General features: G+C 43.6%; 3 protein-coding genes across 3 annotated transcripts in view; 1 reads left to right on the top strand and 2 right to left on the bottom strand.

Annotated features, from left to right (window-relative positions):
* Positions 1 to 14,995, bottom strand: part of plce1 (phospholipase C, epsilon 1) — a gene marked incomplete at both ends in the record, with an annotated part of 53,930 nt that extends 38,935 nt beyond the window's left edge. Inside the window, one exon of the mRNA XM_080542340.1 lies at positions 14,036 to 14,995. Coding sequence (XP_080398466.1) covers positions 14,036 to 14,995 — 960 coding nt within the window. The remainder of the gene's footprint in view (positions 1 to 14,035) is intronic.
* Positions 1 to 27,506, top strand: part of rbp4 (retinol binding protein 4, plasma) — a 170,468-nt gene that overhangs the window by 107,457 nt on the left and 35,505 nt on the right. The window lies entirely within an intron of this gene.
* On the bottom strand, positions 23,237 to 26,849 carry slc35g1 (solute carrier family 35 member G1). The gene is made up of 3 exons (XM_080541464.1): positions 26,599 to 26,849; positions 25,474 to 25,654; positions 23,237 to 25,178 (listed from the first exon to the last, which is right to left on the bottom strand). Exons 1-3 carry the CDS (start codon positions 26,822 to 26,824, stop codon positions 24,431 to 24,433), a joined length of 1,155 nt encoding a protein of 384 aa, XP_080397590.1. The 5' UTR covers positions 26,825 to 26,849; the 3' UTR covers positions 23,237 to 24,430.

Here is a 27,506-nt window from a genome sequence, read left to right as displayed (position 1 = left end):
TCTGCACTGATTTCTACCTCTACCAGCCTCCACTGCATCTGATTCAATTCATATCCAGATTGAGGATTGTGTTAATGGCAAGGCTGGAACAAAACCCCGGCCCTCCTGCACACTCAGTAGCTCTTTAGGATCAGAGTTGGAGATATCCCGTTCTAGTGAGTGCCAGAGGGTTCTCTGTAACGGTATAGAGATTAACTCAGATGAGCTACAATAGAGACAGCCCACATAAACCCTGTCAACTGTCCCTTACTTCCCCTGAACACAATGTCCGGTCCTGCCTTTGGACTTAGCGGCTGGAACAGAGGATGAGGGCATTACAGCGGTCTCCAGTCTCTCCTGCCTGACAAGAAGCCGTGCGTGGTTAACGCTCATGAATGCCGTTCCAATCTAGATGAAAGGGAAGTTAGCGAAGTGGAAACCTGACAAGTGTTACGGTCATTTTTCAGACACTTGAGGTCGACTTTGGACCAAAAATAAAAGATGACGACTCCCTCCATACTTCATAGGCTACTGTAAACTCGTTGACTTTGTATAACACATTCAGCCGAGTGCTTGAAACCGAAGATAAATGGCACAGATATATGTTACACCCCATAAACACCAAGAGAGCGCTTCTCAGTGGCGGGCCGATTAAATGTCTGGTGATTTAGGCTGAGCCCAGAACTGGCAAGTGTATAGATGAGTGTGTGTGTGTGCGTGTGTCAAGTGTGTCTGTGTGTGTGTCCCCTGCTTCCCCATCGAAACCTTCTTAGTAGTTCTGAAACCCTATCCTTGCGTATGAGAGATTGTCCGATGATCAGAGACTTCGGGCGGGCAGGAGCGCCGGGGAATGTGCCAATGGGTGACAGACACAAGGCAGCTGACGACAGTACCGAAGCATAGCGCACATCCCAGCATCTCGACACCATCAAAACACACAGCACACGTGGGTCAAACCCGACTAGAAAACAACATTAGAAATACAGCCCAAAATAGTGGAAGACATTTCATATGTTTTTCTAAGAGGGGAATTTCCCTAGATAGTCTCCTCAAGTCTGAGATTTCATTTCAGCAGGAGCCGGCCACTGTGGAAAACGTTCACACGCTTTCCACATCAAAATGATACAAATATCAGTGATTAAGAACAGCAAACAAATGATAAATGACAACAAGCTTTTTGTCATAACAACCCTTTGAGTATGTGTAGTCACGTTACACAGAGCTTATAAATATATTGGTGAGCTGGCACCACTTTGACCGAAGACGGTATGAATTCGCTCAACCCATTAGCACCAAGCCCGGCTGATTCTTCTGCCTGGCAACCTGCCTCTGAGCCTCCCATTCTGGGCAGGGATTAGCAGGGGGCCAACATTGCCATAACACCCTGACTCAGCGTGGAGGCTGTGGCCACTCTCTCTCCCTCCCTCCGTCTCTCCCCCATCCTCCCACTGAGCCCTGGGGTCACATGACCCAAACAGCATGCAGCTGTTATGTCCCCTGTAGTCATCTTTAATGCTTAACAATGAGCTGCTTGGCATGTGAGCCCCCATCCCTATGGTTAGGTTAGCTATGCTATGTGGGGAAATGGCACAAGCAACCAGGGTGGGCTAGGGTTACAGTAAGGGGGGGAAGGGGGGGGTCTATTTTTGCTCAAAGTGTAGTGTATACTCTCCGCTGAGACCCGCCACATTGAAAGTGTTCCCCTTCCTAGTTCCTAGCTACAGCAGTCTTCAATATCACCATACAAACATGAGAAAACCTAAACTTTTAACAACGTTTTCTCAGGGAGTCAAGGGGTTACAGACTGAGAGGTTCAGGAGTTTTTTTTTTCAGTTTTAGAAACTCAAACGTTGTAGAGAGGGGCCAGGGTGACACAGGGTTAACCTGCCATTCCTTGCACCCTGGTGAGGTCACTGGGAGAGAGGTCGGACTCACTGTAAGACTGCTTATAAAACGATGACAACTGCGTGTTAGAAACACGGCCAATAAAACCCTTTGAGATAATGTTTTAACAGCACAGTATAGGGCTAGATGGTGAGGATCCAGCCAGGCAGATATTGTAGTCACTCTACATGAAAGCTTGTTCAATGAAGAGGAGTTTGTAAAGAGACAGCGCCTCCCATGGCCATTCCAGTGTTAGGTTATTCAAGTCCACATATCACTGCTTGCAGCCAATCTCAATGAGGAAGATATGTTGTTACAAAGCCTGAAGCTTACTCAGGAGGCCGTAATTGTATAGATACAGTAGAAATGCATTGTGCAGATGCAGTCAATTGTATCCACTCATTTGTAATGTAATGTAACTATAATGTGTTTCACAGTGTTTCACTCCTGTCGCTCCATAAACCTAGTTTTAGGGTTGAGGTCAGTTAAATTAAATTCTGTCAATTCAGAAGTAATTATAAATATTATTCAATGAGTGCAAATAGTGCAATTATTTATTATTATTATAAAAAAAAAAAAAGGTCTTAAGCTTTTTACATACAAGTCATTCAACTTTCTTTTATTGCAAATTCAATCTACTACTTGGCTGAATCGATATGTAATTGACGCTAGCCTGTCTGGTTTACACCACAGCTCTAGCTAGTATGTCACCATGCATATATTCAATTGAGCTCTCGTAATCCAGACACTAGTATACACTAACCCAGAGACATAAACCCAGACACTGCAAGCATCATTCTTCCCATTGTATCTGTAAAAACACAAGAATACAATCTACGAGAACACCACGCACTCCTCCACTCTATTCAAAGTCAACGATGATGACAAGGCTGTTTTTGTACTAACAAGTCTTTCAAGGCAGCAGAGAGAGAACCTCTCCTACTACTCTTCCTTGTGCAGCTCGTCCACCGTGTCTTCACAAGGTAATGTTTGTCTTGCCTGACTGGATGTCTGGACTGTCTCAGGACTGACTAAATATTTCGTGTCCAGGCCAGCTCATGTCCTCTTATCCAGACAAAAGCTGGCTTGGGCCTATCAAACCGAAACAGCAATTAATGCCGTTTGTTTGGAGAGTCAGATATCGGAATACCTTTCCTGATAAAGGAATGATGTTCTTAACAAAACAGAGCTACGTTATAAAAGGCTCTACAAAAGATCCAGGAAAATCTCAAAACTTTTGGAAGACAAATGAGAGGCATAGGCTAGTCCATGAAAATGAAAAACTAGCAGTTATCTATCATCTAGCTACAAGCCACACTTTAGAGGCCAGTGCATGATACCAGTGACATGTTGTTATGGTTCTGCGCTCTGGTGGCAGTGTTCCAATTCTAGTGTGGCCTGTGAATTTTGAACTTTCCTTGGAATTCTGAAGCTAGGCCTAGAGTACATTATACACCTCAATGTCTTGGAACAACAACATCTAGGTTACTATACTGGGCAAGATATAGCTTTAGCATCTCAGACATTGCTGAATTAGCCATTCTTGGTCTATGGGTTCTTGTATAATCAGTCATGTTTGCTCCAGACCGAGTCACAGGAAGAGCTGGACAGAGACTTCCAGCACTTTAGCACCCAATCTTAGCGTCTCAGTCTGCAGCTCTGACAATACTGGAAATGGTTCCCACAATTCAAGAGTTCCGCAGTGGACTATAAATCTGTCCCACTAACACTCTCTAACAATAATTGGTGATATATCTGACCTAGCTACTCCTTTAGCCCTCACAAAGGTTTAACAACAACAGCAGCATGTATGGTAAGATTCTTTTTTAACGTATGTTCTTGAACTCTCTTTACTGCATTCTGAAGGCCTGCAGAAACTCACTGACCCTGAGAGGCACACTGTACAGAGACACCAAACACATCCAAAAGAATAAAGTATATTAGAAGTGTATCCTTACAGTACATAAAATAAAAAATTATATATAAATTCACTTATCATTAAACTCAAGCTTCAAATGTTTCCTGTGACAACAAAATGATGCTGAAGAAGCCAATAATAACCTGTACAATGGCTTGTACAGAGTCACAGCCTAGAGTCACAGGGTGAAACTTTGAAGTATCTAGGCTTGCCAAGCCAGTACTGGTGTACCTGCAGCTTTTTCAGCCAAGGCCAAAGAGAGGGGGTCAGTGGTGGAGATGATGTCTATGGGCTGTGAGACTGCCCAGCAGTAGGGGGTAGAGGTGGGGGGTGAGGGGGAACCCGGATCATAATCCCATGTTGAATTTCACAAGAAGCTGTTTCACTAGTCCAGGAGCCGACCCACGTCTCTGAACAACACTGTAGCTACACTTTTAACAAGCTTAGAGCGTAATTGGCTGTGTCTGTGTGTGTGTGTGTGTGTGTGTGTGTGTGTGTGTGTGTGTGTGTGTGTGTGTGTGTGTGTGTGTGTGTGTGTGTGTGTGTGTGCGCGCACACATTGAGAGAGTATTAGGGTGAGAATGGAATGGGGAGAACATTTGAAACACAGGCATAAAAAAGGGACATTATTGTAACCACAAGCTATTCCTCCGAAACCCAAACAAAGCAAATGAGATCCCCTAACTCTGTTCTAGGGTAGCGTAACATTGAGTTAAGCAGAGTGTGTTGAATCTCACAGCCTTGACAGCATGGGTTCAGCATGGTTCTCCCCCAGAGAACAGCCTGGGACCCGTTAGCAGAGAGGGAGACGCACTGGGACTCCCAGATCCACAGGACTAGCTCATCAACCGTTCTCATGATGTCATACGCTAGCCAACTCTCACTCCATCATATCAGATATCTACTCCATATTAACTAGGCAATTGACAAGTTTGACGGACGACCGAGAAATCTGTACATTTCATTGTACAGGAGTTGCCGTTTACATACAACTGGATAACCATTGTCTTGCTGCTGGCATTAGTAATACTAACAACTCAAAACACACAATAAACCTCATCGACTCACTACATGTGAGTGCTAATGACAATATGATATAAAGTCGTTATAAATATATCTGCCATAATACACTTCACAGTGAACACGTCAAAATGTGCACGTCTGTCCAGCAAGATATGTTTTTTTCAGATGCCCCACTATGCTCAATAGATGAAAATGACAGTAACAAGTAGCACTGTGCACTAGTAGTCATACATCTACTTACTGTGACTCAGGGAGGTGGTGAAGGAGAAAGTCAAACAATAATATACTAAGTGGTTGAATTTCCTTAATCCTTCTCAGTCAGAGTGGAGGTCCCAGACTAAAAGAAGAGTTAAAGGGAGCGCATGAGAGAGAGAGAGAGAGAGAGAGAGAGAGAGAGAGAGAGAGAGAGAGAGATCTACATCGAGGAAAGGAAGGACCCGACCACTGCCTTGGGGAGGGCACCCCTTATTTGGCTATGAGGCAACTAGCTCATTGAAAATGAGGCAATAAGATCTAATCTGCCGCCAATGATTCATTCTAAACTGACATTCACAGAGAGGTACAGGAATTACACAAGCTTCCAATTGATCTGTTTAATGCAGGAGGTAGATTTCAAAGACTCAAATAACAACTTTATTTTTGACGAGGAGAAATTACGTAAAGCGAAAAAACATTGACCGTGGAGCCCCGTTAGTACAGGGACATAATTCACATAGGCCCAATTCTAAAGCCATTTGAAATGTCCACAACACGATCCATTTAAATGCTTTTAAGAGATCAAGATAGAAAAGGGTAACAATTCAGTTCAATTATACTCAATAAATAAACAATACTCTATCAATAGCTCTACCAATTCTGGTATTTGTACTAAAATCACATTAATGTGGAAAAAAGGTTCTAAAGAACTATTCCCAGGGCACAAGGAACTATCCCCACAGGCTTCGACACGTGCAAGCCCTGCCCTATTTAGGCCTACATGTGAACAGATGAGGGATCAAAACATATTGTTAAAAAAAAGACGATGACGCCATAGCATGTTTCCCTTTAAAACAACAAGGATTAGCACTTGGCACAAACATAACTTCATAACCTCTTAAACACTGTTAATATACAGTATCTACTCTATGTCTACCTCAGGGGAGGCTGGTGGAGGTAGAAATCGGGCTCATTGTAAAAGTATGAAATGGAATAAGGAATGGTCAATAGCATTAAACACATGTTTGACACCACTCCTAATTCCGTTACATGCATTACAATGAGTAATGAGTTTCTAACAGCCACCAATGGTCTATCTACAGTACAAGTTTATTCATTGGTGTTACTTGGTTAGTTTATAACCAAACCCCCCTTTCCAGCCCATAATGGCCGTCCAGTGGCTACGTAACAGCTTGCTTATCCCTGGAGAATGGGGAGCTGATGACAACGTCATCTCCGGGGACCGCTATTTGATCCTGGTCATTAGCCAGCTCCAGAGGCCGTTGCCATGAGAACCTCTTATAAAAGATCTTATGTATTTCAGCTTTCTGGTGAACACACATACACACGTCTATAAGCCCTTGTATTTCGGCTTTATTGAAAAGCTGTAATCAGTATTCGAAAGCCCCCTAACCCTTAAGAGAAGGTGAGGAAAATAGCTCAAATACCCTCATAACATGGATTGTTTTAACTGTAATTGTGAAACCATCAATAGAGATTGCTGGTAAAACGTGGTTCCATTCTGTCTGTGCTGTGTGTGGTAAACATTGACCCAACAACACAGTGCTTATTGAATCCACCTATTCAGATGGAAACATTTATACATTTCATCCTTCGTCAATATCAACGTGATCCTATGAACAAAGCACTAAGGGCCTTTGGGCTTACATATCACACCACCTTAGATCAATATATTGAAGTACTGTACAATAATTAAGTATTTTAATTAAATGGAACAAACAGGTCTGCATGTACTGATCGGAGTACATTGTGATCTATATGTTGCATTTCTGAGCGAGGGTATTCCTTTCTCAGCCTCTATGGATCCTCTGAGGGACTTGGCTCCAACAGTGTACAGTACAGTAGATGGTTCAAACGACAATCACTACTACCGCCTTGTGGTGAGTGAGGGAAGTACAAAAAAAAAACAAAGGAACATGAAACCATGAATGGCATCAATGACGCACTGACCGGCAGATAGATACTGCCAACTGTATTGTGCATATATTAATTACGGCACTTTTAGGTTGAAAATTGGATAGACTTAAGAAGATATAACGGGGTACCCATAACAACACACATTCATGTATTCATTAAAGAAATGTTCTTAGGAATAAGAATAATCACTGAAAAACAGCTCCAATGCCTTATTCTAAAGTATGAGGGAGGTATCAGGGTGATACAATACTTTCAACTGTGTTCACACACACAGGCACACACACACAGGCACACACACACACACACACAGTGCACACACACAGTGCACACACACAGGGGATTGGTCACAAGCCACATTTCTGAGGTGTTATGTAGTTGGGATTTCCGGTAAGATACCATCAATCAATTAACTGTTTCCTGTCCTTCCACACGTGCGCACACCGACACCCACGCACGCACGCACACCCACTCCCCCCCCCCCCCCCCCCCCCCCACACACACACACAGCTTTGATATAGTTCAAGGAAGGACAGAAAACAATTGATGGATGATATCTTACCGGAAATCTGAACTGCATAACACCTCGGAAATGTGGCTTGTGACCAATTCTGTAGCAATTCCAGTTTCAAATACCAGTAGGCCTAATACTTGTGAATTCCTCTGTCAATACTGCCCATGGTCACTAGATGGCATGCAAGTGTTAAACTGACCCACAGGGGTATGAGAAACTACTGCCCCTTGAGTGTGACCATGTAGTGCCGGATCAATTCAACTCTTCAACAGTAAGAGCATAATTACATCATAGTTAAAAACATGAAGCATTACATGAGTTTGTTGTGTCACATGATGTAGGTATGAGTGAGTGGTGTTACTCAACATCAATGACAGTCAGTGATCAGGGTGGAAACAACACAACACCCCCTCAGAAAGTTGCGTTAACCCACACCATATCAACCATGACCCTGTATGAACCATGACACTGTAAACTTAAAAAGTTTGAACACTCCACAATTGTACCAGTCTCAGTCACAATTAAACACAGCTCAAGTATTTGAGACCATTTAGGCTAACAAAATACTGTTGCATATATATTTGACCCAGCTCTGGTACTGACATGCCTCCAGCTCAAAATAATAATGTTCTTCTCTCCTTGGAGCTCCCTCATTTACAGCAGTGTGTGTGTGTCTGTGTGTGTGTGTGTGTGTGTGTGTGTGTGTGTGTGTGTGTGTGTGTGTGTGTGTCTGTGTGTGTGTGTGTGGGGGGGGGGGGGGGTCACCTCAAGGGCAGTCAAAGCTCACAGGACAGGACCAGAGGGATGTCGTCTCTGGACTACTGCAGTTTTCCCACACTGTTAGACACATGTGAGAGGCCCTTCAGTACATCCGCACTCACACATACTTAGTTGTAGAGAACCTCTCCAGTTCGTTCAGCCATAATGATGTGAATGTTTCCTCATTCAAATACGACGAATATTTGATTGTTTACTGCTGTAATATCTGTGTCCACAATTCAACTGTATTTAAAGAGAAACAGAAGCAAAGAAACACAGGCTAATGTATCTCAACTGACCAGACATACTCTATGCACCTACAACAAATAGCCTACACAACCAAATTGTCCTACAGATCAATGCCTTGAAAGGTGAAGCATGACACTGTCTCAACTTTGACGGAAAAAAAAACATCTACATTTTATTCAGCAATGTTAGTTTTTTTTTTTTTTTTTTTTTTTTTTTTTTACAGATATTTACCATTGAAGGTACTGCGGCTCAGATTGCCTCTCCTTCCCTCTGCCCCCATCAGAAGGACCGTCACACTGACATGCTGGGCTATGTGTTTACTCCACACACTGTATGTGTGTAGGAGAGCATCTGGCTAAATAGTGTGTGTTAGTAATCTCTCTGGCTGCATCACCCAGCTGGGACAAAAACACGCCTGCTCGGCACATTCTTCTATAATGGCACAACTTTGTATGCAGGGAGAGAATGGCTCTACCACCTGCCAGTGCCACCACAGCCACCACCTCTGGCCTACAGAGAAGACCTGATTGTGTGTGTGTGTGTGTGTGTGTGTGTGTGTGTGTGTGTGTGTGTGTGTGTGTGTGTGTGTGTGTGTGTGTGTGTGTGTGTGTGTGTGTGTGTTTGTGTGTGTGAGAGAGATTCACTTTACCATTTCAGAGGATTTAATATATCTTCTCAAGCGGACTAGGCTGACTTTACTGTGGCTCACACAACATCATGAAACATCCTACTCATCCTACCCATTTCCCTGCTATCCATCAGACTTCACCTAATCAGTCCAGAGTTGGTCAACAACAGAGCTTCCTAACACTGTGTATTCATGGATTAGCTTCCCAGAGCAGGAAGTTGTCTTTACCTCGCCCTTCCCAGAAGCACCTGTCTATGTTGACTCTTCAGTCAACTTAGCGACCCGCAGAAACGGGCCGCTGTATTTGCTGGAACAATTAGGCCTACCTGCCATAAACTGACCTCCAAAGACAAACACTTTGTAACAGAGTTACGTCTTCCTATCTAACCAGCTGACAGTTGGTGGCTATATGAATGGAAAGGCACATATTCAATTAAATGTACTGTATGCACACATCTAATACAAAATTAATTATATGACTATTGCTTCTACCGACTGGCCATAGGGTTGCAGAAGGCCATAGAGGTAGCACTAATGAGAGCGAGAGGTGTTCTTATCGGCCATTCCTTTGACAATGCTCCCCTGTGTTAGCCGTCATCCAGAGACAGGAAGTGATATGGGTTAACCAGGCCTGTTGCTTCTGTGAATCAAACTGCAAACTACACTTCCTATATAAGGGGGAGCTCCACCAAAGCGAAGGGCTGAAAACCCCCAAACTCTGTTTCCACTCTTCAATTGTGTGAAGTCATCGTGTCATCATTTCATCAGATTTCAAAACACACAATAACCTCACCCTATATTGTGTTAGTCACTGATGGAAATCCCCACCAACCAGTCAGCTAACTCACACAACAACCTTTGGATATTTAATCTTTGGTGAGGTCTGTTTCCTTTGGCTAGCAAATCAAAGTGCTCCACTGCAAATAATTGTACTTACTGTATCTATCACATGAACATTATGTTCAACATCAATTACACTTCGTGTGTGTGTGTGTGTGTGTGTGTGTGTGTGTGTGTGTGTACACATCTGTTGTAAATGTCACTGGCGCTGGAAGTGCAAACAGAAACGTCTCACAAAATATAGATACAAGTGTTGCAATATAAAAAGTCTCTTAGGCTCATCCCTGTCCTCTGCAAGACCATTGGGCCTTGAATCCTTATGTTTACTCCCCCATGGCATCCAGTCCAGACCAGACCAGAACAACCAGACCCCCCCCCCCCCCCCACCCCACCCCAACACACACACACACACACACACACACACACACACACACACACACACACACACACACACACACACACACACACACACAATTACAGCAGGCCTGTCTTGGGAAAAGCGTCCCGGGAGGATTACAGGGTTCAGTGGGGCAGGGTTTGTATTTCCGTCCCTCAAGATGTATTGCACCCGTGCTAATTTGAAAACAGCAAATTCACAGGCTCTGTGTAGCACTCAGGTTGCTGGTATAATAACATCTGTTGCCAGAAGAGAGTGTGTAAACTTACAGAGAGAGGATTACTGTTGACATGAAAAATGTCTTTGGGGCGAAATTAAAGGAGTCTGTCTGCACTAATTGGTAGGGGCTTGAAAAGCAAACAATAAAAAGGTAATGCCTTGTGGTTGTTTGGTCCTAAGGGCAGGTGTGTGTGTGTGTGTGTGTGTGTGTGTGTGTGTGTGTGTGTGTGTGTGTGTGTGTGTGTGTGTGTGTGTGTGTGTGTGTGTGTGTGTGTGTGTGTGTGTATGTGTAAACAACTTTAACTTTAAAAAAATACCGTACAATAATACAGCATGATTTTTATTGTAGCTTGATTTTAGGTTAGGATATGTATAGCATAGCATAGAGTACAGCACAGTGTTTTATTTGTATAGTATAGTATAGTGGATAGTGTACATAGCCTTTATTTATGTAAACCAGCTCTTCTCCCTTCTTGTTTTTAGTTTTTTTTCCTAGCACCAGGGGAGCCCCCCCTCCCAAATTCTGTTGTTTGGTACCTGTACGATATCAATGACAATAAAGACCATTCATTCATTCATTCATTCATTTAACAATGGTTTTGAGGAAACTGTAATTATTCAATATGAGCTTTTGTAAACAGTCTAAAAATGATTTGCATATCATCGAAATGATAGACGCAGTAATCAGAACTCCCATTAGATTATTGTCCCCCACCGATTAAATCAGAGAGGGGATGATTCGGTCACTGTCCGTTCGTATATAACAAGCTTTTCTCCGACACCACACCACTGGGAAGCTTTTTATGAAACTTAGGTGAGTGATGGGTCGTGCCATACAGATGGGACATTTACGAAATTACACTGTCCCAATTTTGACAAAACTACAGAGAAAGATGTGTCTTGCCATAGGGATTGTTTCGGAGTTCATCATTAAACACATTATAATAGGGTGCAATGGGGAGAGCTAGGAGTATAGCCTAACACAGGACACCATTTCGAGAAATCAACAGCTCTAAGCTCTAAGAAGCAAGACTGATCAAATAAGCACTACAGGTTCTGGTGACTTTTCATTCTCGCTACGAATGCAGCTGTAGGAGTTTAGTCTAATTCAGTCGGCCTACAGCCTAACGAATTGGAGAACAATATTCTGTGAGTGAAGACTGTTATGCAAAATAAATACCAATACTTGGCCTCTATCAAATTCAATAACCAGAGTTGTGTAAACTAGGTTTATAGCCAGTAGCATTTGTAACTAAATAATTTGACTGTGCTCATGTTCTCTAAGCCTATTAATGAAATTTGTGTTTGAAGTAAAGGCGTCTTATATCAATAGAGTTAGTACAATCGTAAAATGATATGTTTTACCTCAGAAAGGGATTGTAAAAGGTTTATGAATAAACGTCACTCTCCTTTTATAGAGGGGTATTACATCATTCGTGCGGGATAACATGTTTACTCTAACTCTACACTTGATTCTCATTGCATCTATTCGAAATTTTAGGGTAAAGATGGCCAACTTTGCCCCAATTTGACACATTTTTGCTCATGCAAATTGGGGCCCTCAGTCTTTTAAAAACCTCTCTAAGAAGGAGGCCAGCACAAAGCAGCACTAAACAGAGAAAACAGTGTGGTCTCTCTCGCTCTCTCTCTCTTTTTCTCCCGCCCTCGTTCCTTCCTTCACTGGTCTAGTGTTGTGCTGCTAAGATCCCAGCACCATATAATCCTGTGTGCTTTGGCTCACCTCGTTTGCTGTGGAAATAAACACTAAGTCCACTGGATACCTTGGAATTCCTCTAAAAACTTGACTTAATTATTGTATAGTCAGAAACTGTGTGTGTGTGTGTGTGTGTGTGTGTGTGTGTGTGTGTGTGTGTGTGTGTGTGTGTGTGTGTGTGTATGGGGGGGGTTCATAAGAATCAGTGACCATTCTGTTTGGTTTCCACAGTAACTCCATAGGAATACTGCAGATCGTGTTTTGACAGGCGTCCTGACTATTACCCCTTCTCAATGGCCTCATTATTAGCCAACCCGTGGGCCTAGACTTAATGTAGCCCATATTTCTGTACCACAAAGGACTCATAAAAACCTTGCCTCTGAAAACCACTGCAGTGATCGGTCCTCCCCACAGCCTCTCACACAGACGCTGGCTCTGTTGTGGCACATACATACGCACGCATGCACACGCACACGCAGGCACAGACACAGGCACACAGGCACACAGGCACACAGGCACACAGACACACAGACACACAGGCACACAGACACACAGACACACAGACACACAGACACAGACACAGACACAGACACAGACACACAGACACACAGACACAGAGAGACACAGACACAGACACAGACACAGACACAGACACAGACACAGACACAGACACACAGAGACAGAGACAGACACAGACACAGACACAGACACAGACACAGACACACACGTTAAACGCAGAGGGTCAATACAAACCACCGGCCAGATGACTGTGCTGTCTCCAGCACTACTCATGTAAATGCTGTCGTGACAGATCCTCTCTGCACCGCAGAATAACCTTAACACCGCATCTGGCACGTTTGTTCCATGGGAACTTAACTATAACACAGAGGTGGGTTCCTTAACTATAACACAGAGGTGGGTTTCTTAACTATAAGAGAGGTGGGTTTCTTAATTATAACACAGAGGTGGGTTTCTTAATTATAACACAAACACAGAGGTGGGTTTCTTAACTATAACACAGAGGTGAGTTTCTTAACTATAACACAGAGGTGAGTTTCTTAACTATAACACAGAGGTGAGTTTCTTAACTATAACACAGAGGTGAGTTTCTCGGTGTGTGGATATTCAGATTTCCATGGCTGCAAGTCAGGGAAGGCTGGTGGAGGTAGAAATCGGAGGGACGGGATCATTCCATGCATTACAAAATACATTTGATACCATTACTCATTGCATTCCATGCATTATAATGAGCCCATCCTCCGATTTCTACCTCCACCAGCCTCCAGTGCTGTAAGTTCAATGCGATGGAAGCTCAGACTGTCAGAAACAGGGACCAGAACTAACTAGAGCTAAATCATGTTTCAGCAGCAGAGGACTACAGCGGACAAAGAGACAGTGACTTTGTGGTTCCGCAAAATGACTTATTCCTGCATGCCAAACAGGCGCAACCTCAAACCAAGCAGAGAAGATTGAGCAATATAATCTACTTTCGTAGGACCGGGATACTCTGTGTATTAATAGTGTTGTAGTGTATGTAGTGGTTAAAGGGTGAAGAACAAGTACTTAAAGTAAGCAACACTGAACAAAATAGGGCAAAACATGCAATGACAACACGATTGCACCACCATGGGTGTACTCTAGTCTAGACTCTATATGCATCGATTTTCTCATGTGAGCGCAAATCAACACATTCACAAGAGAGAAAGCTGCCGCAGTCGTCTGATAACAGAAGGCTCTTTCATGCGAGCTGCAGCCTGAGTGTGAAAGACAAACGTCCTTACCTCTGAGAGCCTGACCCCCGGGTAGCGGAGCAGCCCTCTGCACACCCTCAGACTGGCCGACAGGGCCTCCACGCTGTGCCCCCTGTGCCCTCTAGTAAGGTAGGCGTCTCTCTCACTGGGGTGCCAGGTCCTTCTGCAAACAACCTCCCAGGCCTTCTCGGTGATGTGCCCGGAGGGTAAAGCACGGACGATGGCCTGGGTGCCCGTGCACACAGACTTCTTCACCTTGCAGTTGTTTTTGTAGTACCTCCTCACCAGCACAGTGGAGCGCTCTTTCCGGTTGCGGACAAACTCGCTGTCAGAGAGACCGCCGTCGCTGTCGCTTTTCGTCGGGGAGGTTTTGGAGGTCACAGTCTCCAGCGAGGACCTTCTGAAGAACCTCTCCAAGGTACACTTGGCGGCTCTGGGTCGTCTGTTGAGCCTCTCCAGGCTGGAGTAGCCGTCTTTGAGGCAGTGCCCGCAGCGGGCGACCAGCGTCCTGGCAGGCGTCATTGCCACCCTTTCCCCATCCCCGGCCAGAGGAGACGAGGCCCGCACCATCACAGGCAGGCTGCTCCTCCGGAGGTTGCGTCCGCAGTGCGTGGCAGGGCAGGCCCCGCGTGTGCCCATGGCCGTGCCAGCAGCACTAGAGTTCTCCAGCTGGCAGGGAGAAGAACCCGCAGAGGCGATCACCACTGGCAGACGCCCAGGCTGAGGAGTCACAGCAGCAGCAGCAGAAGAAGAAACCCCCTCTGTTCTCCTCTCCTCCATCTCAGACACGTTTTCCTGAGGCCCGTTCTCCGTCCCACTGCTTCCAGAGAGAGACTCATTCTCCTGGCAGCCAGCTCCACTTTCCACTGGCTCACATGTCCCACCCAGCTGGGTGGAACCCAAGCCCTCCGCCCCCCCTGTTCCCCTCTCCTCCCGCCATGTGGCGCTACCGCGAGCCCGGCAACATGCTACGTTGCTAGCGTGTTTCATTGGGTAATCCAAGCACTGGCATCCCGTGTCCAAAAACATCCCCTCCCCGCTGTCATTAGATAGCTTCCTGAATGAAATTAGCGGTGGGCTTTGGCCGCCCCGTCGGCCCCCCTCAGGCTGGTAAACATGCCTCCGAGGCACGCCGTGGTCTGACGCCAGCAGGTTGTTTCTGCTTCCAGTTAATAGGGTAGACGCCATTGACCCCCGACCCCTGGCTTCTATCACTGCAGTACCCATCTCTGAGTCCTTAGTGGACATAGTGCCCCTGAGAACTCCCCGGCGGCGGTCCCTTTGTCCTTCCCCAGGCCCACGCTGTATCTTCAGGTCACAGAGCATCTAGAGTGTTACGGTATGATCTACTGCTGGATCAGGAACATCCAGAGAAAAACATTGCTCCAGAGGCTGTTGTGGAAACAGAAGCTTATCCAGCTGTATAAACCCGGCTAGAGAGAGATGACCCTCGGCCAGAAAGGAATTTCCTGACACTGTCCGGATTCAGAGCTGACAGTACATGCCCTTCTCTCTGTGTGTGTGTGTGTGTGTGTGTGTGTGTGTGTGTGTGTGTGTGTGTGTGTGTTTGTGTGTTGTGTGTGTGTGTCAGCTAAGCAGCTCACTCTGCTCGTTCACGACTCGATCCTCCCCAGTCTTGTCGTCATGCTTGCTTTCTGGATCTGCGAAAACCAACAACAAAGAGACAAAGGGAAATACACATTAGCACATTAACACTCACATTGACATAACATAAGCTTTAGAGAGGCCAACATTCTAATTCTTTCTCCCCTTTCCTCTCTTTTCATCACCAGGTCAAAACTTACTTCAGCATATCAAATAAGGGCCATCTACTTTGAGAAAACAAAGCAGAATGCCAGGCTAAACAAAACAATTAAATTTCACCACCGGGAACTGAATAAAGTTTTGCTTTATTGTCAGACCGTTGAATTTGTTGAGAGACTGTCGTGTCATTTCCTTAATCACAGCACGGTTGTGTTGTGTCTCTGAAGAGAGAGTATTTGGGTTTCACACTCCATTTGTGGATCACATTAACACTGGCGGAGGCCCATGAGCTCAGGCATGAAAGGAAAGAGAGAGAGAGACCCTCTCTGCATGAGCAGAGGCTCTTTGATGGAGGAGTGACGACCCTCAGTCTTTTCTACCTGGACAAGTTCCAGAAGTTTAAGAAACGGTGGTCACCTCTGAGAGAAACCACACAGCTGTCCAGAAAACCTCAGTGCTCGCCTAGCGTGATGGCAGCAGAAAATCCCCCTGTAAAGACGTGTGAGTAGCTGGAATGTGAGGCCTCGGCGGGGGAGGGCAGTCCAGCGAATATTACCGGGGGTTGACGACCATTGATTCTGGGTCAATTTAGCAACTCAAGGTCTCCCCGCCAACTTCCCACACCCACGCAGCCAGACAGTAAATCAAGGTGTCTGCAGAGCAAACTCTCTCTTTTCAAGGCTCAATGACAGATTTGGAGGGAAGGGAAAAATAACTTTGACCAGTGGGAGACAGACAAACAACCCATTCATTTGATAAAAAATCTAATGGTAATAAAATTCTGTTGGCTGTGCCCTTTGATGAAAAGCTTTTGCTATCGCACAGAAAGATCCTCATGAGTCATGATTAGAGACAGCATTTGTTTTTCTTTTTCTTTTTCAGACAGTGCTATTACAGTACTGTCTAGTAATATCTAGTATACACAGTATCCTAGCTGGGAGCAGTTTAATTGCTGAGAAAGCTGTTATAAAGATGAACAACAGCTGTAGATTCTCCTCTCGCCCATAAATCAAACTGAACAAACAGGTCGGGTAAGGAAAAATCATCAATCTGCTGTATTAGCCTAAGTTGAGAGAACAACTCTGACTCAACCATTCAGCACCATTCAGAATCAGAGCTGAGAAGCAGGGTATCGTGATATCTCGCACATCAAACTGACCAAAGTTCCTTTGTTACCAGCTCAGCTGCAATCAGGACATTGCAAACAAAGAGTTCTTGTGGGTCAAATCCCAGCATTGAAAGGAAATCAGGTCACAGGGACTGCGCATTGACTGCAAAACCAGACATATCCAATCCATATTTACTCACTTAAAAGGATCTAACCCAATTCAGTCCTTACCTCAACTGTTAGGTGATCATGACAGTGGCACAGACAGGGTTTTGTGGTGAAGCTATTGGAGATCCAACGGTAACATCAGCAGATCCAGGCTTCTTCCTCCCTCTCCGCTGGTATTCACGGTTGAACACACAAACTCCTGAAAGAGACAAGCTCACAATGACATCTGCGGGATAGGCAGACAGAGCAGCCAATTAGAGCAGCCATGTAACTGGCCTTGTTATTGCTATGCAACTTGGCCTATGTTCGTAAAACTATTATCTTGACAATCTCTCTGCAAAGGGTGTCATCAGAGTGTGAGGCGAGTTATGAAGACAAATGGGTAGCCTACATGTTTGTGTGGACACAATGACCCATATGGAGGTGGAGTAGTCCTAAACTGAAAGCTGTTTACCTAAAAACGCAACACTCTTTCAAGACAGAAAATTAGGTCAAGTGTAATGTCACAACATACAGAGGGACATGTGTTGTGTTGTGAGGGAACATACACCTTGTTGTGTCAGTAGCCTATAGCCAATCATGGTGGTCTTATGGTGTAAATACAATGATTGATGATAAAAAATGGTGTAAAACAAATACATGAAAAAACAGATCAAGATTCAGTGTGACAAAAACATCTCAGTGTCAGTGAAGGAGTGTCAGATTATGTCAGAATGCCAGTTTCAGCTAGGTTTCAGGTTTGGTTACTTTAGTTGGAGGTGTGTCACCTCAGGTTTTACATCATGATTGTAACAATCTCTCAGCCTGCCTGTGCCAAACCTACAAACAAGCTATCGAAATCTGGAGAAAGCAGGAGATATTTATTTCTCCATAAATCGTAAAAGATCTGGTTTTCATAAAAGTATGAAACCTTTTTTGCTGAAGACAATCCATATAGGCCTACCTCATAACTGAATGAAAACATGTCCAATGTCATATAACACTTCCTCTCATGTGAGGAGAAGAGGCAATTCATGTTGTGATATTCATACACATGATGACCTCAGCCCCAATTCGCCCCGCCTACAGATATTGTTCAAATAACATCAGTTGTTGAAGGTGTTCCATCAGAGAATCACGGCAGAATTCAGAAAACATTGGTCAACATTTGTCCCACAAAGGGTAAAGCCAATAAACCACCTTCAATGACTTGAAGCCATACAGTATCATATTTCAACAAGCCTCAATATCACAGATGACAAACATGTCAGGCCTTTATCCAGGCCGAATATTTCATCACACTCATCAAAAACCAATCATCCAGGTTTTTTGTCACACCTCAAAATGTGTTTCTTTTGTCAAAGGCGCAGGTCACACAGGAAAATCTAAAGCCAGGACCCATGTAAATTAATGAGGGATTATTTCTCAACTCATCCAAGTGATGACTCACGAGTTGGAATGTGATTAGGCCAAACTCACATGGGGTGAGAATTAAAAAGGCTGCAAGCAGCAGCATACTGAGCAAAGAAAAAAAGGGGGGACCCGCTTTTTTAAGAGGTCACAGAAGAAAGACATGTTACATGATGACAAACTAGTAGCATTCCTTTGTCATACTTTGAAACATCAACAGAAAGAATTGAACATTGAAACTAGAGACTGCAACGTTCAAGGAGATAGCAACTGAAACTTAATGTGTCAATAAGAATCACTATTTATAATTTGCGAAAAGGGTGTTGGTTTTTATTTTGGCAGTGAGGGAAAAAAACATATTCAATATCACTTTTTAAGATCCAAAACATTCTGAGATCCTGGTTACATTTAAGGCGACTAAACCAAACAGAGTTGTTTTCATGGGAAAGACCTGGGGGAACATATGGATTTGATTAGAGGGCAGGGCAGCAGACGCCAGTGGAAACTGAGAGACCCTGTGTGAATGTGAAATAACAGAGAGGGCTGATTCAACAGGGATGACTGGATCTGCAGAATGGAATCAACTGCGGATTTCTGTCTTTTGACTGACTCCAACTACCAATATTTGCCAACTGTATTAGTGATGATAATACCCCAGCACACTTTATAGGGACAGTGTTATACAGTAGTCATGCAATGTGTTTCTCCATTTAAACAAAGGTAAATGTCCAGGAGGACATTCGGGGGACATACAGGGGCCAAGCGTTAACAGCTTATACCCTCTGGGGATTTAGGATTTCCCTTATCCCCTAAAACAAACCATGCTCCAGTTCACTTTCAACCTCCTCAACGACAAAACAACTGTTTGGTTTGGTTGGTTGGTTGGTTGGTTGAATAATATGCCAAACAAGGTGGAGATGCATTGACACCTTTCACTTCAGTCACCTATAAAAACAGCTTTGGTTTGGGTGTATGCATGCATCACTTATAAGGCTGATGCATATCGGCTCTAAGAAAGAAAGTGCACTAAACTGTCAGAGGTGTCAAGGAACGAACTAGCTGTCAAAAAGCAAAACAAATGCAAGAGCAGCAAAGACCACGATCAATCTCCACCAATCTCAGACAACATTGTAAGCAATGCATTAATGTTAGGAAACAAAGATTGTAGCGTGAATAGCTCCAACTTCATTACGAAGCCCTCTAAAGGCGACACGTGCATGCACGCGCTAATTGACCACTCTATTTGTTATGACAATAGTACAGAAAATAAGCGCGTCACTTACCAAACAATTGACAGTAGGCTACTCAAGCTGCACTCTCCGATAAGTTCTCGAAGGCACTGAAGTTGGAGCTACTTTTGTGATCCCTCTCACGGTGCACAGTGGCTGAAATGAAGGGAGCTAAACCCAAACGCCACCTCTCCGCAGCGCTTTCACTGGGCTGTTTGGAGTAGTTCAATTGCCGCGGGTGGAGGACAATAGCTGCTGGTCTGGTTGCGATAAGCAGCCTGAATGCTCTGTGTACTGTCACTACATTGGAATGTCTGCTGAGGCAACCGTGTTTCACGAGCCCATTTAGTTACAGACAGTCCCACAGTGGGGTTTTCCTTTTGTTTCACTTTAACTGTATTCAGCCGAGCGGAGTTGATGCTGGTATAATTTTCCATCAAGCTGAATCTCATGCAAATGCAAATGCTATGCATGATATATTGTATATTCACTTATAACGTTTGATTCACTGTGGTTTTGAATGCACTACTTACGTACGGAAGAATGGACATTGTACAATATCAACTGTTGCCTTATTAAATGTGTATGCTTCGTTGACAACAACAATGTGTAACTTTCAATGTTTATACTACACGCGCTCAGACAACAATTGGCACCGCCTCCTCCATCTGCTGGCCACTCCCCTCGTGTGTGTGTGTGTGTGTGTGTGTGTGTGTGTGTGTGTGTGTGTGTGTGTGGCGTTTGTGTCTGAGAGAGAGTGTGTATGAGAGGGGGGTAAACTAATGCCTGCTGCACTTATATTAACCTGCTGGAAAATGTGAGATTATTTTCCAATTCCCTCATACTGTTCTGATGGGAACTCTTATTCCCTCATACTGTTCTCATGCAAACTCTTATTCCCTCATACTGTTCTGATGGGAACTCTTATTCCCTCATACTGTTCTGATGGGAACTTCTATTCCCTCATACTGTTCTGATGGGAACTCTTATGCCATCCAGAGGGAATGTGCAATCCCTCCATACAAATCAAACTCACATGGTTGAGACTGTATCCAAGTTCCAACAAAAATGAATTGAACCAAACATCTCTGTACTCAAGTCACATATTAAACTAGGCCTTAGCCTAAGTCACTGAAAATGTGTTGTACACTATTCAGTTTGCTTTTTGTTTCATATAATTACCATTACCTTAAGGATGCCTTCATATTTCAACGATGTTCACAGGAAATATTGTGACAGATAATTCAGCATAGTGGTGGAGATCACTATGCTATTGCACTTTCTTTGTAATCTCGGAAAACCAGTATGCTCGTACAACACAAGACTCAGGACCAGTGCCGGACACAGTGTAAGCCTAGTCCCGGACTAAATAACAATAGAAGATCTCCATTGAATATGCTTTTTAGTGTATGATTAAGCTTACACCACCGTGGTGGGATGTATCTCGGGGGGGGACGAGGCGGCGTACAGGGATGAGGTAGAGCAACTGAGCAAGCTGTGCAAGGTTAACAACCTGCTGCTGAACAAGTCAAAGACCCAGGAATTCATCGTAGACTTCAGGAGGAAAAAGTCCGAGATCCAGCCCCTGCTCATCGACGGAGAGAGCGTGGAGAGAGTCTCAACCCTCCGATTCCTGGGACATCACATGCGGGATGACCTGGCCTGGAAGGACAACACAAAAGGCACCATCAAGAGGGCACAACAGCGGCTATACACCCTGAGATGCCTCAGGAAAGAACACAACAAGCAGGAGATACTGGTGGCCTTCTACCGCGGAGCAGTGGAGAGCATCCTCACCTACGGCATCTGCAACTGGTTCTACAGCTGCACAACAGCGGAGAGAAATGCGCTACAGAGAGTCGTGAGAACAGCACAGAAGATCACCGGCGCCCCCCTCCCCTCTCTGGAAGAGCTGTACAACACACGCTGTCTCAGGAAGGCCTCCAAGATCTCCAGGGACCCGACCCACCCTGGGCACGTACACTTTATCAGGCTGCCCTCGAAAAGGAGGTACAGGACCCCGGCCGCTAAGACAAACAGACTGAAGAACTGCTTCTACCACAGGGCCGTCAAGGCCCTGAACACAGCAAAGGCCTAAGTTCTGGGCCCAGGACAGTCTGGACGGATTGTATGGCAGCTAGTGCTGAGGCACAAACATGTACATTTCAAGCCTGCAAACTGTGACACTTTAAATAACGTGAAAAAATACTTTTGTGCAATATGACAACCCTAGTTGACTATCTGTGCAGTATAGTACAGTGGATTGTGTACATAGCCTTTATTTATGTAAACCAGCTCCTTACCTTCTTGTGATTTTATTCTTTTTCTAAAAGTGTTTTTTTTCCCCCTTTCCTAACACCAGGGGAGCCACCCCTCCTAAATCTCGTTGTTTGGTACCTGTACTGTAGCAATGACAAATAAAGTCCATTCATTCATCTGTGACAGGAAAAACACCCCTAGTGTTTGATACAAGTATTTCCATTTAAATAATCAACCAATCTGCTCAACCTGTGGTCTTCTAATGCTTACTGGTGATTGTTAACCTTTTTAAAGTTTGTAACAAGATCAATATCAAAACTGTAACATGCAGGGGAGGCTGGTGGAGGTAGAAATCAGAGGACGGGCTCATTGTAATGCATGGAATAGAATAAGGAATGGTATCAAATACATGTGGTATTATCAAACATAATGGTATCAAACACAAACACCTCATTCCGTTCCTCACATTCCAGTGAGCCTGTCCTCCAAGTTCTTCCTCCACCAGCCTCCACTGCTGTAGACTGTATTCTAATGCTGGTAGAGGGGAAAACATCAATGCATTAGGATTTTGTTCCGATTCTCTTTCCATCCGACATGATTTTAAAGTGAATTCTGCCCTCTGCTGGTTACACATTGTCAAAGGATGTCACTTAAAAGTGTATAGGGCAACAACAAGGACTCTTTGTTATGCTTATTACAAATGACTCCATGAGGGAAACATAAAGAGGTAGCATTGTTTTGTCAGAAAACATGTGCTCATGTTCTAAAACAATACGGCCCGTTTTGGCTACAATGCTTTACAAACCCTTTGTTTATGAAGGAGGGGGGGGGGGGGGTGTGTGTGGAAAAAACAGTAACCCCAAACACACTATGCTGTAGCACTCTAGCACCCAGAGCTACCTGACTCAGTGTTTTGTGAAAAGCCATACTACCATAGACTTGTTTATGCCATTGTCCTCCATTGAAGAGTTAGTTTAGCTAGGTCAAACAATGGACCAATAGGTACAACAATAACATATTGTAATCTTTGACCCTGTCATTGTAGTAATTGAAACCATGCTACTGACGGATACTGCCCATCTAAAGCGAATATAAAAGAGAAGCAATATAAAATGGCAGGTATCAATGTGAAACATTTCATGGTCAGAGATCAAGACACAGCAGAGGAGAAATTAATCTGTAATTTATTTCAGAATAAAAAATACTCAAATATTATACAGAAAAAAGGTAACATATATAGTGTAATTGGATAAGATGGAAATTTTAGGACTCTGAAATTTGCAGGAGTTGTATAGGTTGTGTAAGGCTTTGAGGTAATAAATATGGCATTACCCTATTAGGCTACTATTGAACAGTCCAAAAATAAGTTAGAAAAATAAAATATTGTATGTTATTGTTTGTGCATGTGCTAACACTGTTTCAGTTGCTTTAAGCTGATATTGTTCAAATTAGTATCAATAAAATAAAATTGCACATCAATCAACCCCACAGTTGCTTTTGTAGCACCATTGTGTATATTATATTAATAAATAAAATAAATACAAATATGGTCCCAGAAACCCCTAACAGTGCCTTTTATATAACAAAAAAATAGGAGAAAGCTAAGAACACGATGAAAATGATAATTACATTCAAGAGCGTGAGGTTCATAGTTCCATAACTATTTTATATCAACTTACTTGCATATGATTGTGCACAGTAATGTTAAGAATCAGAATCATGTTCACTATAGCAAGATATCGTATACGAGAAAAGTTTCAAGTTAAAGACTTTCAGTCAGTCTGAGAAAGTGCTACAGAGTATATACTATTAAGAAATACTATGAAACATCTGTTACATTGAGATGAAAACGACTACAGAGTATAAAACCTATTGCAATAAGTTATATTGCATGTAACAAAATGTGCAAACTCAATTGCTGAGTTCTAGTATCAAAAGAAGGCAACAGGTTGTTTTCTCTAATACAATCTGTGTTACACTGTCATAGGCCAATGGAGCCGTGCAGTTGTTCTTCTTTCAGTCAGTAAGTGAGATGCATATTCTCATCTTGTCATGCTTTCTAGTTGGGTCTAAATAATTGTATCTCTATCTGGCAATAATCTCAGTGCTACCTTGAGACAAAGTGCAAACACGTTTTTCAAAAATAACTTCAATCGTACTTTTAGTTTTAGAAATGTTCACAACAAACCAATTCTGACCAGCAGTGCAATACAATGGAGAATAGAATATCATCCCATTTTAAATACAAAAAGCCGCAAAATATAAGCTTTGCTAATGCCCCCGTCAGTATTGGTAATAACAACTGTGCAACTGAACTCTGAGAGAGGGGTCAAGAGAGAGAGGGGTCAAGCTTCAACCGTGTTGAAAAAACCTGACAGTAACATTTCAAAGTAATATTGCTTCTTTGGTTTCATTAACACCTCCCTCTATTGTATGACATCTTGTCGTCTGAAAAAACCCTACTCGACCCTTCTGATGGGGGGGGGCTTGTGTGATGTGTGTTTGGTTTCAGCTCTTTCTAGTGCTGCTGACATACCACCTCCTCGCAGCCACCCCACTGGTGCTGACCACCACACACAACGCCCCTCCCAGACTCCACCAGGTTGGCTTTCGGTTGAAGAAGAGAAACTGGAAAATAAAGGCGAGAAGCACATCGACGGTCCTCATTAAGGCCACGGGGCCCGCCTTCTCAATCTGAAGTGCTTTGGTGAGGAACGTTTGCCCGGCGATGCCCAGGATGGCTATCAGCATGAGGATCCACCTGTCCTTTCCGCAGAATGGAATGGTCCATTCGCCGATAATAAACAAGGTGATGATACACTCGATAAAACCAATGACTGCATAGTACCACACGGACAGATAGTAGTGGACACTTTTCCCCATTTTCCTGAGTATGACGAAAGTGCATGCCGCCCCCACAGCCCCGGCAAAAGCAGCGATTGTCCCTTTCACATGATTGATATAGTCTCCCTCTAACCCTTCAACTCGAGCTCCGAAGATGAAGGGAGGCCTGGCGATCAGTATGACACCAGCCAGTGTGAACACAGTGAAGACGCAGTCCCATATTGTGCATTTCTCTTTGAGGAAGATCCAAGCCAGCAAGGACGTGAACACTGGATTGCTGAACATGATGACTGTTGCATCAGCCAGTGGCATCTGCTGCACTGCATAGTACAACAGAATCATGGCATTGGAGCCCAGGAACCCTCTCAGCACCAAATAGACTCGCTTATCTCTCGGACCCAGGAAACCGGTTCTGCAAAACAATAAATAGATGGGTGAAATGCTAGCCCTGTACTGAGCCTTTTACATAGAACCTGATGTAAAACATTTTTAACTGAGTCAGGCCAGTCTAAATGTAACACATTAACATCTGCATTGTTACTTCTAATCTTTTCCTGTATAATAATAAAGAAAAATAGCCTTCACTTCACACAGTGAAAGATAATGGCTTAGTTCAGGGCTAGTTCAAAGACCTGCATGTTCACAGGAGAGATATTGTCAAATCAACATGAATTTCATTAAAAAAAAAAAAATCTGCGATCACTTACTTGTAATAGATCATCATAGGCATAACAAACAGCATTTGGAAGAAGCAGCGGAGGGCACTGATTTCCACAGCATGGACTCCATCTATTGTCTTGACTAGGAGAGCTATGACGGAGAAGAAGACGGTTGACAGCAGGCCGTAGAACAGGCCGAGCCCGGGACAGCGTTTCTTCTTCTCTGGAGCTGGGGGAAGAAGACCAAGAAGACACATGAGCTGGTTAAACCAGCTGGACCAAAACTAAACACACATTTGAACATTCAACCACTGCAAAAGGAAAATATTGAGTATTTGCATGAGTGAAACGGGAGAGGGAAAGATGTGTTATCTATTATCTATCATAATGTACTTTTAGACAAAAAACTATGATTTTGGGGTGTTGTGTTACTACAACAAATTAGTTTGCACACTAAACCAGGTCATGGTTTCATGCCGACATGAAAGAAGAATATGTAAGAATAAAGAACATGGAAGATTGTTGAAAAAGCCTGGCATACAGGGAAGTGGGCTACTTCCTTGATTTGAAGGAGATTACACTTCTTTTCATGTCATACGTGTACAAATAAAATGCCCTAATGCTATTCCTACTAATACAATGTTTAATTATAAATGTCATAAAAATGCTATTGGTATTTTCTGAAATAGTAATTTATTGAATAGTAATGAGAAAGAAGTGTGATTGTGGAATTGTTCCAGGCTGGGGGGGGGGGGGGGGGGGGGGAAATGCTTCGTCATCCCCTTGAAGGATGATGTAAACGTGAAACCGGATTACGCTGTTAATAACCCAACTGATGTAATAGAATAGTATGTTGCATGTTGCAATAATACGATCTGATCGTAGACATAGCCTAGGGGCGAAAGAGAAAGGGCACGGTAACACTTATTACTATTGACTAATTACAGCGAGAACAAGGATTGACGTCATTACATAACGTGCCATACGGAAGAGGTCATTGGCTATTCAATTGCTTATCACTGACTTTTCCATCTCAAAGTTCATGGGGACCGCCACTGATATTAACTCAATAAATGTAGTCATTTTGTTTCAGTACAATTTTCCATTCTATGTCTCTAGTCTAGAAATAATAGTGATCTGAATGATGTATTTGCAAGCTTATCTAATATCTACCTTCTTTGGCAAGTGTGTCTCCTGCGTCCGAGATGGGATCCTCGCCGTTTCTCCAACACATGGGAGGACAGAATCTTTCCACTGAACTAGTGGTTTGCTTGGCATCACCATCAGCATCAGTACACAGCACATGGTTGTTAGGTTGTAAATGAATCCTCTCAGTGGTATGTTCATCATCATCGTCGTCGTCATCGTCGTCAACTTTGTGAAACACTACTTTGATCATGTCCTCTTGTCTACGAGGTACAATGTCGTCTGTGGTCATGTTGTTACTGTCCGTGAAGTCGCCCATTGTAAGATGCAACAGGTGGGCAGCAGCATGCCTTGAGAAGTGCTCCTCTCGTTGCCCTGAGCGAGAGAGTGGTCACCGGTTAATATGTAACCTTGGTGGCTACAGGAAGCAGCATGCAGTGATTACTTTAGCCACAGGGGGCAGAGACATTTAGCAAACATGTACTGTACCGTTGGGAGCAAATCAGATGGACAAACAAAACGTTTCCCAACGTTTAGGGCCCAGTTCCACTTTCTTGCAATAACTTGAAATATGGAACTTTGGGCAGTGTGGAGTCTCTGTAAGTTTAGGATCTGACCATAGAATGAGTTGATGTCAAACTTGCTTATGCATGTTGTATTGCAGTTTATTAAACAGACATGTAAAAATTTGTGGTTTCATGAATGCAATTTATTACTACTACTACACACAAAAGACAAAGAGAAAAAAAGAAAGAAAAAAAACAAGTAAGACATTCTATGCTTACTCTAGATAAGACATACGACTGGGTAGTATTGCTGTTACACCACATTAACTTTAACATGTTCTATTGAAAATGTGTTTTTCCAAATCTAAACTATGTAGCTCATATGAAAGATATAACACTAAAGTGGTCCCCTCTACATACAAAAGCTGT

This window comes from Nansenia antarctica (assembly GCF_963989245.1).
Source record: "Nansenia antarctica genome assembly, chromosome: 11".
In the NCBI taxonomy this organism is placed as follows: domain Eukaryota; kingdom Metazoa; phylum Chordata; class Actinopteri; order Argentiniformes; family Microstomatidae; genus Nansenia; species Nansenia antarctica.
This window is presented reverse-complemented; position numbering and strand designations above follow the sequence as displayed.